This window comes from Rhinoderma darwinii, chromosome 5, assembly GCF_050947455.1.
Source record: "Rhinoderma darwinii isolate aRhiDar2 chromosome 5, aRhiDar2.hap1, whole genome shotgun sequence".
NCBI lineage: Eukaryota > Metazoa > Chordata > Amphibia > Anura > Rhinodermatidae > Rhinoderma > Rhinoderma darwinii.
Genome location: NC_134691.1, coordinates 313,954,399 through 313,970,823, shown reverse-complemented (window position 1 = coordinate 313,970,823; position 16,425 = coordinate 313,954,399). Strand labels below are relative to the sequence as shown.

At 44.4% G+C, this 16,425-nt stretch overlaps 1 protein-coding gene across 3 annotated transcripts in view; it reads right to left on the bottom strand.

Moving 5' to 3' along the window:
* The window catches only part of EPC1 (enhancer of polycomb 1), an 89,389-nt gene that overhangs the window by 58,023 nt on the left and 14,941 nt on the right, over window positions 1–16,425 (bottom strand). For 2 of the 3 annotated variants that reach the window (XM_075827473.1, XM_075827474.1), the window contains exon 1: window positions 6,658–7,160. The exons of the other annotated variant lie outside the window; for it this stretch is intronic. In XM_075827473.1, coding sequence (XP_075683588.1) covers window positions 6,658–6,810 — 153 coding nt within the window. In that variant the 5' untranslated portion in view covers window positions 6,811–7,160. Of the gene's footprint in view, window positions 1–6,657; window positions 7,161–16,425 lie in introns of those variants that run through there. 3 annotated transcript variants of the gene reach the window in all.

Sequence of the window (16,425 nt, the reverse complement as noted above, 5' to 3'; positions counted from 1 at the left end):
TTTGCAGGAGGAAAATTCCTCCTGCAAAAACTGCTCCAGTAGGTTTTTGCACAGTGGTTTGACAAAAACTAATCAAAACACTCGTCGAGGTTTTTTTTTCCTCTTTCTGACTCATTGAAATGGGGTTTTGGAGGCGGAAACCGCCTCAAGATGGGTCATGTTGCTTCTTTTTACCACGACGAGTTTTTTTTACTCGTGGTAAAAAAAAACTCGTCTGCCTCCCATTGAAATCAATGGGAGGCATTTTCGGGCGGTGTTTGAGGAGTTTTTTGGCGCGGTTTCTGCCCCAAAAAACTCGTCAAAAAACTCAGTGTGAACAGGGCCTTAGGTCTTCCTCACACGCTGCAGATTTAGTTGCAGAAATCCATGCAAAGGAGAATAAACTCCATTCAGATGAATAAAACGGCTTTCAGTCACAGAAATTTTTGCAACAAAATCTGCAGTGTGTGCCTACGGCCCTGTTTACACAGTTTTTTTGCAGGCAGATTTTGACCTGCCTGCGCTGTTAAATCGGTTCTTCCGGCGGTTTTCGTTCACGGCCATTGGAGCTAATGCAAATACCGTGGGCAAAAGCAGTGCGGGAAACAAACGCCTCTGGGTCCCATTAAAATGGGGGGTGGGGTGCGATTTTGGAATTTTTTTTGGTGCCGATTCAGACGCCGTTTCCGCGTCAAAATTAGCGCCAAAAAGCTGTGTAAACAAGGCTGAAAATCAGGAGCTGTTTTACCTTGAAAACCGCTCCGTATTTTCAGGCATGTTTTGCTAAGCGTGTGAACATACCCTTAAAGGGAATCTGTCAGCAGTTTTGAAGCCTCAAAACTGTTAAAAAGAGTGATGTAAGGGAGAGGCAGGGCATTGTAAACCTACCTTTAGTCTCAGGGCTTATTCAGACGAACGGGATATACGTCCGTGCAACGCGCATGATTTTCACGCGTGTCGCACGGACCTATATTAGTCTATGGGGCAGTGCAGACAGTTGCGTAATTTTTTCACAGCGAGTCCGCTGCGAAAAAGTCACGAGATGTCCGTTCTTTGGGCGTATTTCACGCATCACTCACACCACACGGAAGCTTCCGTGTGATTCACGCAACAGCTGTGAAAAGGATGAATGAAAACAGAACAGAAAAGCACCACGTGCTTTTCGGTTTACAAACATCCAAACGGAGTGTCATAATGATGGCGGCTGCACGAAAATCACGTATCATACGGGGCTGACACAGGGAGTTGTTAAGTGCCTTTTGCGCGCGCAAAACACCGCGTTTTTTGCGTGTGCAAAACGCACACGCTCGTGTGAATCCGGCCTCAGTCATGCAAGTTGCACAACTGAGAACCCAACGTTTGATTCCCTCTGTGGTCGAAAGCGCCACTCTCTGTTCGAAAAAAATATATAATGAGGACCCTAGGTAGTTGGCGGGCAGCACTATACAAATACTAAAAAGAATGCCTGCGGGCAAACAAACCCGATTTCCCAACTACCTCAAAAAAGATAGAACAATACTTTATTAAGCTACGTATAGCAAGACAGACCACATAGAATTCTATTAAAATGGTCACTGCCTAAGACATGTGGGTAAATGACTAGTGCAGGTACAGAGGTGTAGTACACTCAGCATAGGAACCTTAGCTCCTAGCGATTACAAGTTAGATTGTCTAAGTATTTTTGCAGTAAAACCGGTCTAAGGTAGGAATTAAAATAAAGGAAGCCGCCCCCCCCCCCCCCGACATGTTTCGCTACGGAGTGGCGTCCTCAGGGGTACATGGGCCCAATGACTCTCTGCTCGAAGTGACGACTTTAGCGGACAAAACAGAGGTGCAGGGTGTGCAGTGCAGGTGCACTGGCACATCAAGTGCCCACATTAGCGATTGCGGTGCTGGGGGAATTAAACATCTTGCAAGACCAGGACAAATTCAGAATGCCCCCAGTCCCCTACATCCCTCGGTTAGCAGTTCTGAGACCTCAAAACTACTGACCGATTCCCTGTAAGTATCTTAAGGCTATTATTTTTTTATGACAAACGCGCAAAAAGTGGCTATTTGCCAGACCTGAACGGAATATTTATGGTGAACATGGGGGAGAATCACTGTTGGACAAACAATTGTATATTCTGTACCTGCACAGGAAATAAAGCTGTGATATGGAAGGGAAGTAACCCTGGGAGACTAACCTGATTATTGCATCACATGGCTCATGGGGGTGCCTAAAATTGCTGCAAATGTGACCAAAAATTGTCAAATGCCAATTGAATTAGCTCCGGCCGCCATCTGCGATCGCAGCTAATGTTTACTATATATACACACACACACACACACACACACACACACTACTCTTGTCTTGAGCGATCAGCCCTGGACTTCCGTTATACAGAAGCTGTTCAGGAGCACCATGCTGACGGCTTAGGACAGCATCAGACTACAAGTAAGCATTTGCTGCGCTTGCTCTAAGTAGTGCAGACCCCTATAGAAAGATATAACTGAGATGATCTAGGACTGAGGGCTGCACACAGCTGTGTAATCCTCAGGTAAGCGGCCACTGTCGTGGGAGGATTTCGGGAAGCTGGATATGAAGGGCAAAGTGAGAGGTGCACAGTGTGAGACATGGAGATTGGCAAACTTGGGCCTCAGTCTCATAGCAACTTTAATGCCCATCTGGTGGGCCTTGTGTCCTAGACAGGCAGCAGTGGTATACATGGAAAAGACAGGTGCACAGAACCTACAACTGTGGGCACCATATGCAACGTATGGATATATGATCAACAACCAACATTTCTAACCGGTTTTTCCCACAAGTGATTTAAAACACAGTCCGGGAGTAAACTGAATGAATTTGTTATGTCACACCAAACCGATCAGGAGCGTTTCGAGTCTTATTTTAAATCCGTGTAAAAAGATGAAATCTCTGATACAGGTAATGAGTTCCAGAAAAGGAGGGTTGAATGACAGACGGCTCTGACTCCAAATGTTTAATAGTGGATCCTGCATCACTATTGCTAGAACTTCATAAAAAAAATAAAAAATAAAAATCACACGATCCCAGCACTCCAGTCACAAGCCGCTATATTATAATGCCTGGAAATCATTACACTGAGGAACTGCCCAACCAGAAATTCCTTCATATAGTCTTATTATGTGAGTTACAGCATTGCAGGCTCCACATTTTCACCTGTTGGCGAAGTGTGTGACTCCAATGTCAGAAGTCACTAAATGGAGAGGGGGCGGCTGTCAGCATCGTACTTCATACATTGACATCAAGCATGGGACCGGGACAGCAAGGCAGCCTCAATAAATGTCAGCAGACACCCAGTGAGGCTGCTCTTCATCATCTAATGATGCCATCCAGTGGTCTCAAGCCCTTTGCTCTAAAGAGGCTCTGTCACCACATTATAAGTGCCCTATCTCCTATATAAGGTGACCAGCGCTATAATGTAGGTGACAGCAGTGCCTTTTATTTAGAAAAACTATCTATTTTAAACCACTTTATGAGCGATTTTAGATTTATGCTAATGAGTTTCTTAATGCTCAAGTGGGTGTGTTTTTACTTTAGACCAAGTGGGCGTTGTACAGGGGAGTGTATGACGCTGACCAATCAGCGTCATACTCTCCTCTCCATTCATTTACACTGCACTAGCGATATAGTTATATCATTATGTGCAGCTACATACACAAACACTAACATTACTACAGTGTCCTGATAATGCATACACATCACAACCAGCCTGGACGTGATGTGTATTCAGAATCCTGACACTTCTAAATCTTTTCTGTGAGATTCCAGCAAGGCAAGCGTAATCCCGTTTGAAATGACAGGTTACATCATAATCTCGCGAGATTACGCTTGCCTTGCTGAAAATCTCATAGAAAAAGAGTCAGAAGTGTCGGGATTCTGAGTACACATGACGTCCAGGCTGGATTTCATGTGTATTCATTATCAGGACACTGCAGTAATGTTAGGGCTTGTGTATGAGGCTGCACATAGTGATATATCTATATCGCTAGTGCAGTGTAAATGAATGGAGAGGAGTGCATGACGCTGATTGGTCACTGATTGGTCAGCGTCATGCACTCCTCTGTACAACGCCCACTTGGTCTAAAGTAAAACACGCCCACTTGGGCATTAAGAAACTCATTAGCATAAAGCTAAAAATCGCTGATAGTGGTTTAAAATAGATTGTTTTTCTAAATAAAAAGCACTGCTGTCACCTACATTATAGCGCCGATCTTCTTATATAGGAGATAGGGCACTTATAATGTGGTGACAGAGCCTCTTTAAGTTTGGCCTCATGCCCACGATGATATACGGCCCGCACGTCGGCCGCTTTTCCTAGACCGAACACTGTTCAGGGAGCCGCTTTCAGTACGGGACAGTATTCCCACGGGGGGGGGGGGGGGGGGGGTGTTTGGACGGACACCTAGTGTCATACATAACTATGCTAAGAGCCCGGCTCCCTGAACCGGTGTTCGGTCCGGGAAACATGGGCGACGTGCGGACCGTATCCTGTAGACCGAATGCGGTCGTGTGCATGAAGCCTTAATGGAGATGTCTGCCTTCAGGAAATGCATGTTATTTTTTTTGTATCGGTAAAAGTTAAAACAAATTTTCCTATAAACTCTGTATTAATTCCTCATGGTTTTCAAGATCTCCGCTTGCTGTTATTCAGTAAAAACATTCCTTATTTACCTCCAGTAGATACAATTCTATCAATGGTCATGTGATGGACACACAGAGCTGTGTCTTGTAACAATCCCAGAACCTGATACACATACTGCAACTGTAACAAGCTGTGCACTGATGTGTTCATCACATGACCATGGACAGAATTTTATACCCTGGAAGTAAACAATGAATGTTCAATGATCAGTATTGTTCATACTGATTAACAACAAGCAGAGATCTTGAAAACTGAGGAATTAAAACAGAAAGTACATTGGAAACTTGTATAGTTCAATTATACAAAAAAACAACATGAATTTGCTGAAAGTTGACAAGCCCTTTCATGTAGGAAGTTTATGTATGTTTGTATGGTGGACAATATTTTGCAGCATCATTTGTTTGTACAGTATTTAACTTTTTTTTTTTTTATTTAAAATGTACGGAGAATGTGGATTTTTATTATGGCGACCACAAAGATTTTTTTCCCAGTCTGGAGCCCTCCATTATAGACACAAAACTGGTGCAAAAGCAAAAGTGATGCAGTTGCCCCTCGCAGCCAGTCAGCTTTCAGCTCATTTATTACAGGCCTTAAAAAGGAAAGAAGAAATCTGATTGGTTGCTCTGGTTTTCTACTCCACTTTTCCTGTGCACTAGTCAGTGCTAAAAATATACGTGCATTTAATTAAAATTAAAAGTAAACAATGTGGCCATAACAGTTTACGTTTTCCGATCACTAACATTTGTGGCATATGGATAGGATATCCTAAAAATGCACGACCAGTGGGGGTCCCTGGGACGTACTTCAACGCACTGTGCTCCTTGAGATCTTATCAGCTGCTCTTAGCTTCAGAGACACCAGGTCTGCCCATTGACTATAAAAGTCCAGAGTAAAGCCAGAGGTGCACATTAATGGGAAGAGTGCAGCAGCCCCCTTATTAGAGATTGGTGGTCCCCAGCCATCGGACCCCCTACTCATGCATTTATGACACATCATATCAATATATATCTGAATTTTAGTGGTGGGAAGCCCCTTTAAGACATTTGTAAATAAACAAGCCAACATTGTAACAATATCATGAAATGTAAACATAGTTCCAGATCTACATGACAAGGGAGGCTTTACAGCTATATTAAAGAATTGCAGCCAATATACAGTATTTAAAACAGAAGCACACACTGACCCATATATGAATGCATAATAAAAAAAAAATGAAATAAAAAACAAAAACCATATTTAGCAATTTTATTTTCTACCATGCAGTCAGTTTACAGAGAAACAAAGAAGGCAGCATATATTATCATCTATGTATGCGTGTCAAGCAGCACTGGATGCTAACAAGAGCTAGAAACTCCTTCAGAAAGCCAATATGGTTTGATAAATTCTATAAAAGTATAAAGTCCTAAAAAAGTAAAGTAAATAAAAAGTCTAATAAATAGCGTTTGATTCCAATAATCAATCAGCCCACTTTAATTCAGTCATTTAATTCCAATACACGTTCACTTCATTCAGGCATTTAATAAAATCCCAATAACAAATCACACAGGAGGAGGAGGAGTAGTGCCGGGCCTCAGCTGTCAAGCCTGGATGTACACAAACAATCCCACAAGGTGAGCAGAGTCCGTTCTCGGGCTCCCCCAGGCGGCCTGTAACCGCTACTACTAGCTTTTCCCAACAACACTGTGAACAGGCCCAGCCCAAAGACAGGAACCCACACAACAAAATGGCGGACCGCGGCCCCGTCACGTGACCCCTTTGTGCCTTTACGCTCCAAATTCACCCTAATAAAACCGTCAGTCATCCCAATTAAATGCACGTATACGATATAGAGGAGTCAGGTTACTTAACCCGGGCGCTAACGGGGCGTAATACACAAGGAGAGCGGGACGAGCGGGACCTGCGCCACCCTCCCCCCTCAAGCGGCCGTGAGGAGAAAATGGCGGCCATTTTGTGCAAGCTTGCGCAGAGCTGATACCGGGGGTATGGCAGTAAAGAAAATGAGAATTATTACCGACTCCTCTTCCTTCTCCATGCCCGTGGGCATTTGGGGCACGGCCCGGTTGATGGAGGCATATTCGTGCAGGTCCGGGAGATCCTCACAGCGGAAGACGGGTAACGGTTTGGACGCATCCAGCGCCCGAGCCCGGAACGATAATTTGCTCATTTTCAGTCTACCACAACAAAGCCATGCGACCGACGAGCGGGGAAATCCTCCCGTGCCGCGCTGCTTTCATGGGGGTCTCCGTGCTCTGCCGCCAGCTTCCCACCAGCCGCCGTGATTAAAATGGCGCCTTTCCCGGTGCTCCGAGTTGTCCGTAGCTCAGTTTGGGGTGTTATTTCGTGGGTTTCTATGCGCTCCAGTGTCTCTCTTTCTCCCTCCCTCTTCAATACGCCATGGCCAACATGGCGGACATTAAAACTCCGCTGTCTGCTCCCCCAGCCAACCCGAGCTGCGCAGCCATTCCCAGAGTGCATAGCGCGCCTGCGCGTCCGCCGGGCCAGCCGCAGCGGTCGGGAGCGCGCAGATTTGAGATGCCGGGCACGCGCTTCACACTGGAGATTGTACTGTAATAATAAGGTGATATATGGAAGTGAGGGCAAGAGGACAGCAAGAGGACAGCGAGACTCCTCCAATGCCGCCTGTAATGTGTCATCCATCCCCTTACCTCATACACACGGAACGGAGGCACAGCGGAGTCCTGTAACACACGGCATGCCCCCCTGTATAGGTGTTATGTAAATAAAACACTCACAATGTAATAAAAAGTAACGTTACTTTCATGTCTCACCATTTAAGATCTCTGCTTGCAGTCAGTGAATGGAAATCATGTAATCTGATTATATCCAGCCTCCAAAGCATTATTTCGTTGAGGATTTTTGTGCGGGTATAGCTGCTGGCTTAAAGGGGTACTCCGGTTGTAAAGAGTTAAGCAGTTTTCTCCTAGGCTCCTTTTACAACTGGAATACCCCTTAAAAGGGGTTGCAAAGGCTTAGGATATCATGGCTGCTTTCTTCTAAAAAATAGCGCCACATCTGTCCACAGGTTGTGTCTGGTATTGCAGCTCAGTCCCATTCTCTTCAATGGAGCGGACCTGCAATACCAGACATAACCCATAGACAGGGGTGATGCAGCTTCTGGAAAAAAGAAGCCATATTTTTCTTACCTTGGACAACCCCTTTAATTCATTGCAATGAATAAAATCCACTGTATTTCTGCAACAGATATTGCATACTGTGGATTTAAAAGGTTTAGCATATCTAGAATCCGATGCAGATTTTTTACACTGTAAGTGAATGGGGTTTGTTAAAGGGGTCGTGTGGCACCTGTCACTTCCACGCCAGGTGGGACAGTTGTGGCGCACAACCCCTTTAAAACACCATTTATGTACATTGTACTGCCCTTTGTTGCAGAATCTGCTCCGAAATTCTGCAAACAAACATGCAATGTGTGATCCCGGCCGTAGAGTATATTCACGCCGGTTGGTACAGGGTGGCAAAAAGCCACATCATTACCTTCCCATGTTAATATAGTCTAACAAAAGAGCTGTAATACCCTGTAACAAGCTGGGAACCGGTCACCTGGGCATGATCAGAACAGGTTTTCAGCCTCTTCATGTAACACAATTCATTTTCCACTCACCGACAGCAAGCAGAGATCTTGAAAATGTTGAGGAAATGAAACAAAGTATATTATAAAATGATAATCAATAAGCTTTAGGGCTCTGTTCATATTTGAATTGGGGCTCCATCACAAATTTATTTGGATTTGTGAAGCGGTTTTCTTTCTCGTCAAATAAATGGAACCCAACAGACCCGATTATAAGTCAGTACGACGGCTCCGGCACTACCTCGTAGCTTCCCGTTTAAACTGAAGGCACAACGCAGATGTAAACCTAGATCTGGTTGGTAAAAGTAAAAAAATAAAATATTGCGCAGTTTCTTAGGTTTCATTCACACTGCGTGTTGCTCCTCTGTGAGAGCGGTACATTCAGTACTAAAATAAGGATCACATCCCAGCATGGGAAAGCAAGAAAACGGTTCCCAAGGAAACATTTGAGATTATTTTCCTGCTTTACTATGTCGGGATGTCATTCTTTTGTGGTGCTAAATACAGCAATATTAGAGGCACAATTAAAACGTCTGATCGCTGGGACCCCCACCGATTGTGAAAACAGGGATCTCTAACCCCCCCCCCATTCCTCCTCACTGCACCCTCTGGGGGACGTTGAATGGAGCTGCGGTTGAGAATGCGCCTAAAGGCCCTTTTACAGCGACCAATTATCGGGCAAACGAGCGTTCACAGAATGCTCATTCCCGATAACTGCCCTGTGTAAACGGGGCAACGATCAGCAGATGAATGAGCTCGTTCATCTACGGATCGTATCATTTTAAATACTGAAAATATTATCGTTGTCGGCAGCGCATCTCCCAGTATAAACCGGGAGACGCGCTGCCAACATGATAATAATGTATGGGGACAACGAGTGCTCATCCCCATACATAGCTAACTTGTAACAGAAGCAAACGAGCGCTGATCAACGTGCTGCCTCGCTGATCGGCGCTCGTTTACACGGCCCAGGTTGTGCCATGTAAAAGTACCTTTAGGCTGTGTTCACACGACCTATTGTCAGACGTAATGGAGGCGTCTTACGCCACGAATTACGCCTGAAAACACGGCTCCAATACGTCGGCAAACATCTGCCCATTACTTTCAATGGGTTTGCCGATGTACTGTGCCGACGACCTGTCATTTTACGCGTCGCTGTCAAAAGACGGCGCATAAAATAACAGCCTCGTCAAAAGAAGTGCAGGACACTTCTTGGGACGTAATTGGAGCTGTTTTTCATTGACTCCAATGAAGAACAGCTCCAAATTACGTCCGTAAAAGACGCCCCGCAAAACGTGAGTACGAGCAATTACGTCTGAAATTACGGAGCGGGTTTCTCCTGAAAACAGCTCAGTAATCTCAGACGTAATTGACGTTATCGAGTGCACATACCCTAAGGTTCCATTCCATGTCTATGGGACTGACAAACTGTTGAGCGCTGTACTCGCCTGTTTCCATCATTTCCATAGACTAATTAGAGCGGCCGTGGGCATGCTTGACCGCAGCTCCATTCAATGTCCTCCTTACTGCACTTCAGCAGCGAGTAGGAATAGGGACATTGGGACCCCCGTTCTCAGCGATCAGACAGTTATCACATATCCTGTGGAGAGGTGATATTTGTCCATTATGGGAATACCTCTTTAAGCAGTGTGAAAAGTTGGGTGCCAACCAATACGGCTGCCATTACAGCTCCCACAGTTTCCCTAAACTTCTGACTGGCAAACCTACGTGGTTGCACAGCGATATGTCCATACACCATCTTATCTTCTGTACCGCTGTATAATTTGGTAGATTTGCCATTCACATCTATGGATAGGAGGTTTTTGGCATCTTTTCAGAAGATGCAATACAGTGAAGGAAATAAGTATTTGATCCCTTGCTGATTTTGTAAGTTTGCCCACTGTCAAAGACATGAACAGTCTAGAATTTTTAGGCCAGGTTAATTTTACCAGTGAGAGATAGATTATATAAAAAAAAAACAAAACAGAAAATCACATAGTCAAAATTGTATATGTTTATTTGCATTGTGCACAGAGAAATAAGTATTTGATCCCTTTGGCAAACAAGACTTAATACTTGGTGGCAAAACCCTTGTTGGCAAGCACAGCAGTCAGACGTTTTTTGTAGTTAATGATGAGGTTTGCACACATGTTAGATGGAATTTTGGCCCACTCCTCTTTGCAGATCATCTGTAAATCATTAAGATTTCGAGGCTGTCGCTTGGCAACTCGGATCTTCAGCTCCCTCCATAAGTTTTCGATGGGATTAAGGTCTAGAGACTGGCTAGGCCACTCCATGACCTTAATGTGCTTCTTTTTGAGCCACTCCTTTGTTGCCTTGGCTGTATGTTTCGGGTCATTGTCGTGCTGGAAGACTCAGCCACGAGCCATTTTTAATGTCCTGGTGGAGGGAAGGAGGTTGTCACTCAGGATTTGACGGTACATGGCTCCATCCATTCTCCCATTGATGCGGTGAAGTAGTCCTGTGCCCTTAGCAGAGAAACACCCCCAAAACATAATGTTTCCACCTCCATGCTTGACAGTGGGGACGGTGTTCTTTGGGTCATAGGCAGCATTTCTCTTCCTCCAAACACGGCGAGTTGAGTTAATGCCAAATAACTCAATTTTAGTCTCATCTGACCACAGCACCTTCTCCCAATCACTCTCAGAGTCATCCAGATGTTCATTTGCAAACTTCAGACGGGCCTGTACATGTGCCTTCTTGAGCAGGGGGACCTTGCGGGCACTGCAGGATTTTAATCCATTACGGCGTAATGTGTTACCAATGGTTTTCTTGGTGACTGTGGTCCCAGCTGCCTTGAGATCATTAACAAGTTCCCCCCGTGTAGTTTTTGGCTGAGCTCTCACCTTCCTCAGGATCAAGGATACCCCACGAGGTGAGATTTTGCATGGAGCCCCAGATCGATGTCGATTGACAGTCATTTTGTATGTCTTCCATTTTCTTACTATTGCACCAACAGTTGTCTCCTTCTCACCCTAGCGTCTTACTTATGGTTTTGTAGCCCATTCCAGCCTTGTGCAGGTCTATGATCTTGTCCCTGACATCCTTAGAAAGCTCTTTGGTCTTGCCCATGTTGTAGAGGTTAGAGTCAGACTGATTAATTGAGTCTGTGGACAGGAGTCTTTTATACAGGTGACCATGTAAGACAGCTGTCTTTAATGCAGGCACCAAGTTGATTTGGAGCGTGTAACTGGTCTGGAGGAGGCTGAACTCTTAATGGTTGGTAGGGGATCAAATACTTATTTCTCTGTGCACAATGCAAATAAATATATATAATTTTGACAATGTGGTTTTCTGTTTTTTTTTTTTATATAATCTATCTCTCACTGGTAAAATTAACCTAGCCTAAAAATTCTAGACTGTTCATGACTTTGACAGTGGGCAAACTTACAAAATCAGCAAGGGATCAAATACTTATTTCCTTCACTGTATATAATTACCTCATATTCACTTCAATAATGTGCAGCGCATTTTACAATATTACCAGTTATTCAAAGGTTACAAAACTTTAATGCGCACCTCCATTTGTGATCTCCCACCCCAACATGGGGGGGGGGGGTACAGTTGCTGTGGCAGCCATAGGACACCCGGAAATCATTGCGCATGTGTACAATTAGAGTTAATGGGACCCGTGCGCAATAATCTCTGAGCGTCGTACGATTGCCACGGCAACTGTACTACCCAGCGCGCAGGAGCGTCTCTCCATGCCCGAGGTGAGGGCAGAGATTACAAGTGGAGGTAGGTGTTAAAGGAGTTTTTACATTTTAAAAACCCCAGTATAAGCTGCATACGCGCACATACTCACCTTTCACATTGACGGTTTATCTTTGTTTACTTGGCCACAGCAATGAGAGTCGTAGTCGACATGTGACTACAACAGCCAAATCACTGGTCGCAATGGTGACATTTCGTTCGTACCAATATCTCCTCTGCGGCCAGTGACTGGGAGCTGCGGGCATGTTTTGAGTACAACATGTCATCATCGAGGCCAAGTAAACCATCAGCAGGAAATGTGAGAGGAGTACGTGCCCATTTTTTTTTTTTTTTTCTTACCATAAACAGCTTATACAGGGTTTTCAAAATGTCAAACCACCCAGAGTGTTCAATTTTCCCGCAGCGCCTCCACAGGTGAAATGAAACATTACACAGTGCCCATTCACATCAATGGGTTGTCTGTGTAATGCAGGACAGGTTCTTTAGAACAAGAGATGTTTTTGTAAGGGTGCAGTCACACGCAGCAGATTTTGTTGCAGAAATTTATGCGACTGAAAATCAGTTCCGTTCCTTTGAATGGGGTTTGCAGAAATCCATGCACCTGCGGCAGAAACAACTCCCGTTCAGATTAGAAATTTCTGCCACAAAATTTGCAGCGTGTGAATCCACCCTTGGGGCCAGTCCACACGTGGTGTAAATACTGCGGATTTTCCGCAACGTATTTCGTAGGGGAAAATCTTCAGCATAATACAGTAGTAGAGGAGTGGATGAGATTTCAAGAAACGCTGCGTACGTGATATGCGTTTTTTTTAAGCCACAGCATGTCAATTGTTGTTGCGGAATCTCCAGTATTTTGTTGCGGGTTTTCCCCATTGAAGTCAATGGGGATCTAACACCTGCAACAAAAAAAAAACCAGTCAAGTGTTGCGACTTTTGCGGCGGCAGAAATCCCAACTTAGAAAAACAAACAAAAAACACCTTATACTTACCTCAGACTTTCTGCAAACTGGCCTCCTGGGATGACGTTTCATCCCATGTGACCACTGCAGCCTATCACAGGCTGCAGCGGTCTCCTGGGATGAAACGTCGTCCCAGCAGGCCGGCTAATGCTGCAGTTTGCCGCAGCGGACATTCCAGGCGAAAAACGACAACAATTTGGTATGGTTTTTTGCCCGGAATTCCCTGTGGCCAACAGGGCGGATACGCGGTTTACCTTTACGCAGCGTACCTGCCCTGTGTGAACTAAGGGTATGTTCACACGCAGAGCCAAAACGTCTCAAAATATGGAGCTGTTTTCAAGAGAAAACAGTTCCTGATTTTCAGAAGTTTTTTGTGCCACTTGCGATTTTCGCTGCGTTTTACACGGCCATTTTTTGAGTTTTTTTCAATAGAGTCTATGGAAAACGATTCCAAAAACATCCCAAGAAGTGTCCTGCACTTCTTTTTCGCGGCCGTTTTCTTACGCGTGAAAAACACTCCGTCGGAACAGAACGCCATTTTCCCATTGAAATCAATGGGCAGATGTTTGGGGGCGTTCTGCTTCCGATTTTTCAACCATTTTTCGGGCGTTTACGGCCCGAAAAACGGCCAAAAATAGGCAGTGTGAATATACCCTTACGCTGGATTCACACGAGCGTGTCCGTTTTGCACACGCAAAAAACGCTGCATTTTGCGCACGCAAAAGGTCCGTGTGTCATCAGCATATGATGCGTGGCTGTGAGAGGATCAAGGCCCGTACTTGGCACACAGGCTTAGGATCTAGGCCCGTACTTGGCACACAGGCTTAGGATCTAGGCCCGTACTTGGCACACAGGCTTAGGATCTAGGCCCGTACTTGGCACACAGGCTTAGGATCTAGGCCCGTACTTGGCACACAGGCTTAGGATCTAGGCCCGTACTTGGCACACAGGCTTAGGATCTAGGCCCGTACTTGGCACACAGGCTTAGGATCTAGGCCCGTACTTGGCACACAGGCTTAGGATCTAGGCCCGTACTTGGCACACAGGCTTAGGATCTAGGCCCGTACTTGGCACACAGGCTTAGGATCTAGGCCCGTACTTAGTGCACAGGCAGTTGTTAGAGCATGCCTAAGTAGGTCCTAACAACAGGGAATTTACTATTAATATAGATATATGCCAGTACATTATAGTTAACATCATAAAAAGTCCCCCTATTGGATTAAAAAACACACACCCGCATTTGTTACAATAAAATAACTTTATTAAAATCCCAAGACATAAAATGAGATACACGTATTTTATATAGTCATGACTGTAGCAACCTGCAAAATAAACTTATAGCATCAATTATAATGAATGGTATATGCTGTAAGAAAACAATTAATATATAGAAGCGGCAGCAAATTTTCTTTTCTGCATTTTTGGCAAAAAAATATTTTTTTATATAAATTAAATGCTATTGTCGGCATACCAAAAAAATGTTATGAATGCTGGAACGCAGAAGAGAAAAGTTGTTATAAAAGTTAAAACAGGAACCAAAAGTGAAATAAAAATGCTTTAAGTGCATTTCTGATATTAAGACCTAAGGATAGAAAAGGTAATGCATTCCGTTCTTTTGAACCATGCCTTAAAAAATAAAAGACATAAAATTCACTGTATGGATGGAAATATTTATATTCTTCCATTTATTAACAGCGAACATCTGAATGCTGTTTTCTCACCTCAAAACAAAAAGGTAAAAAAGAAGTGCATGTCACTTCTTGAGCCATTTTTGGAGCAGTTTTCATTGTCTCAATAGAAAAACAGCTCCAAAAACAGCCGTAAAAAACGCATCAAAAAACGCTTGATGCATTAAAAAAAACACGCCTTGAAAACCGCTCTATTTTACGGCCGTTTTTCGTTTGCCGTGTGAACATACCCTCAGAGGAGCGATCACCTCTCCTGACACATCTGGTTTAGTAAATAAATGTTTTCACAATAAAATAATAATTCTAGAGCAGATTTTCTTAGAACTCTACATTGTGCCATTCCTCTGTTGTTTCTCCTGTAAATGTATGAATAAATTGACTGCTGGATGTTACCAGTTGAGGGAGGGGGGGGGGGGTGTCCCTACACAGACTATGTCCAATCAATGCTGACAGAGTGAGACTGTGTAGGGACACGACACAAAGGGAATGATAATGCTCAGTTGTCACTTTATGGTTACATTCCTAGGAGGAATAACAGGGGGATGGCACAACGCAGAGTTATAAGAAAATACGTTCCAGAATTGTTATCTCAGGAGAAATACAAGTATTTACTAAAAAAAAAAGACATGTTAAAGGGGTATTCCCAGAGTCGATCATTATCACCTATCCATAACCGCTGCAGAATACAGTAGCAGCATAGTGGATGAGGTTTAACAAATCTCATCCACATGCTGTGTAAAATTTCCCTGCCTAAATTGACCTGCGGTGCGTATTTTTCGGACCACAGCATGTCAATTCCTGCTGCGGAAAGTCCCCAGAATTGCTGCGTTTTTCAGAGGAGACGTCTCCATCTCCTAACGTTGAGAAAAACGCGGCAATTTCCGCACCATTTTCTGCCTTTGACTTTCAACGGAATCGCAGCAGAAGTTTTCTGCAGCAATTCCGTTGTGTATGGACAATCCCTAAATAGTGCATTTATGCTGCAGGAATGCTGCGGTTTTTCCGCAGCAGTATCACCTGCGGATTTCCATCGGTCTTTACTGCGTATCCGCTGTAAAAACCCCACAACAAAACAGATCAGTTGCAGAATTTCTGCTTCCCATCCAAGTCTACGAGCCGAACCCGCAGCTTCTCCGTCCAGAACCCGCAGTATAAATGGACATACTGCGGAATTGAAAGTTGCACGAGAAAGCCGATGTAGCAGTGGACGGGCTTATAGACTTTCTATTAAAGGGAATGTGACGCTAGAAAAAAAATTTTTTTTTTTTTTTAGTTAAACAATTAGTGTATAGGTGATTAAACATTGTTCTAATTTTTTTCACGAGTCAGGAAATATTATAAATTAGATTCTAATTTATCATATTTCCCAGCACTGGTCACTAGATGGAGCAATTCCCAAAATTGGAAAAAACTCACTCGCTCTAGTGAGCTCTGAGAATCCCCCCCTCCTTTATCCTGGCTAGTGCCAGGAGAAACGAGGGGATTGAACGGTCAAACCTCCTACACTGTGTGTCGCCATTTTTTGAGCTAACACACAGTGTAGTAGGTTTACATACAGTAGTAAACACACAGTAAAACACGTACATACACAGACCTAACTTACCTGCTCCTGCCGCCGCTGCTCCCTCCGGTCCGTCCGCTCCGTCTGCTACCTCCCGCTCCAAGTGCACAAGTCCGTAAGCCGCGACCGGAAGTAGTAATCTTACTGTCCGGCCGCGACTTCCGGTCTACAGGAAAATGGCGCCGGACGGCGCACAGTTCAACTTGGACTGTGTGGGAGCGGCGCATGC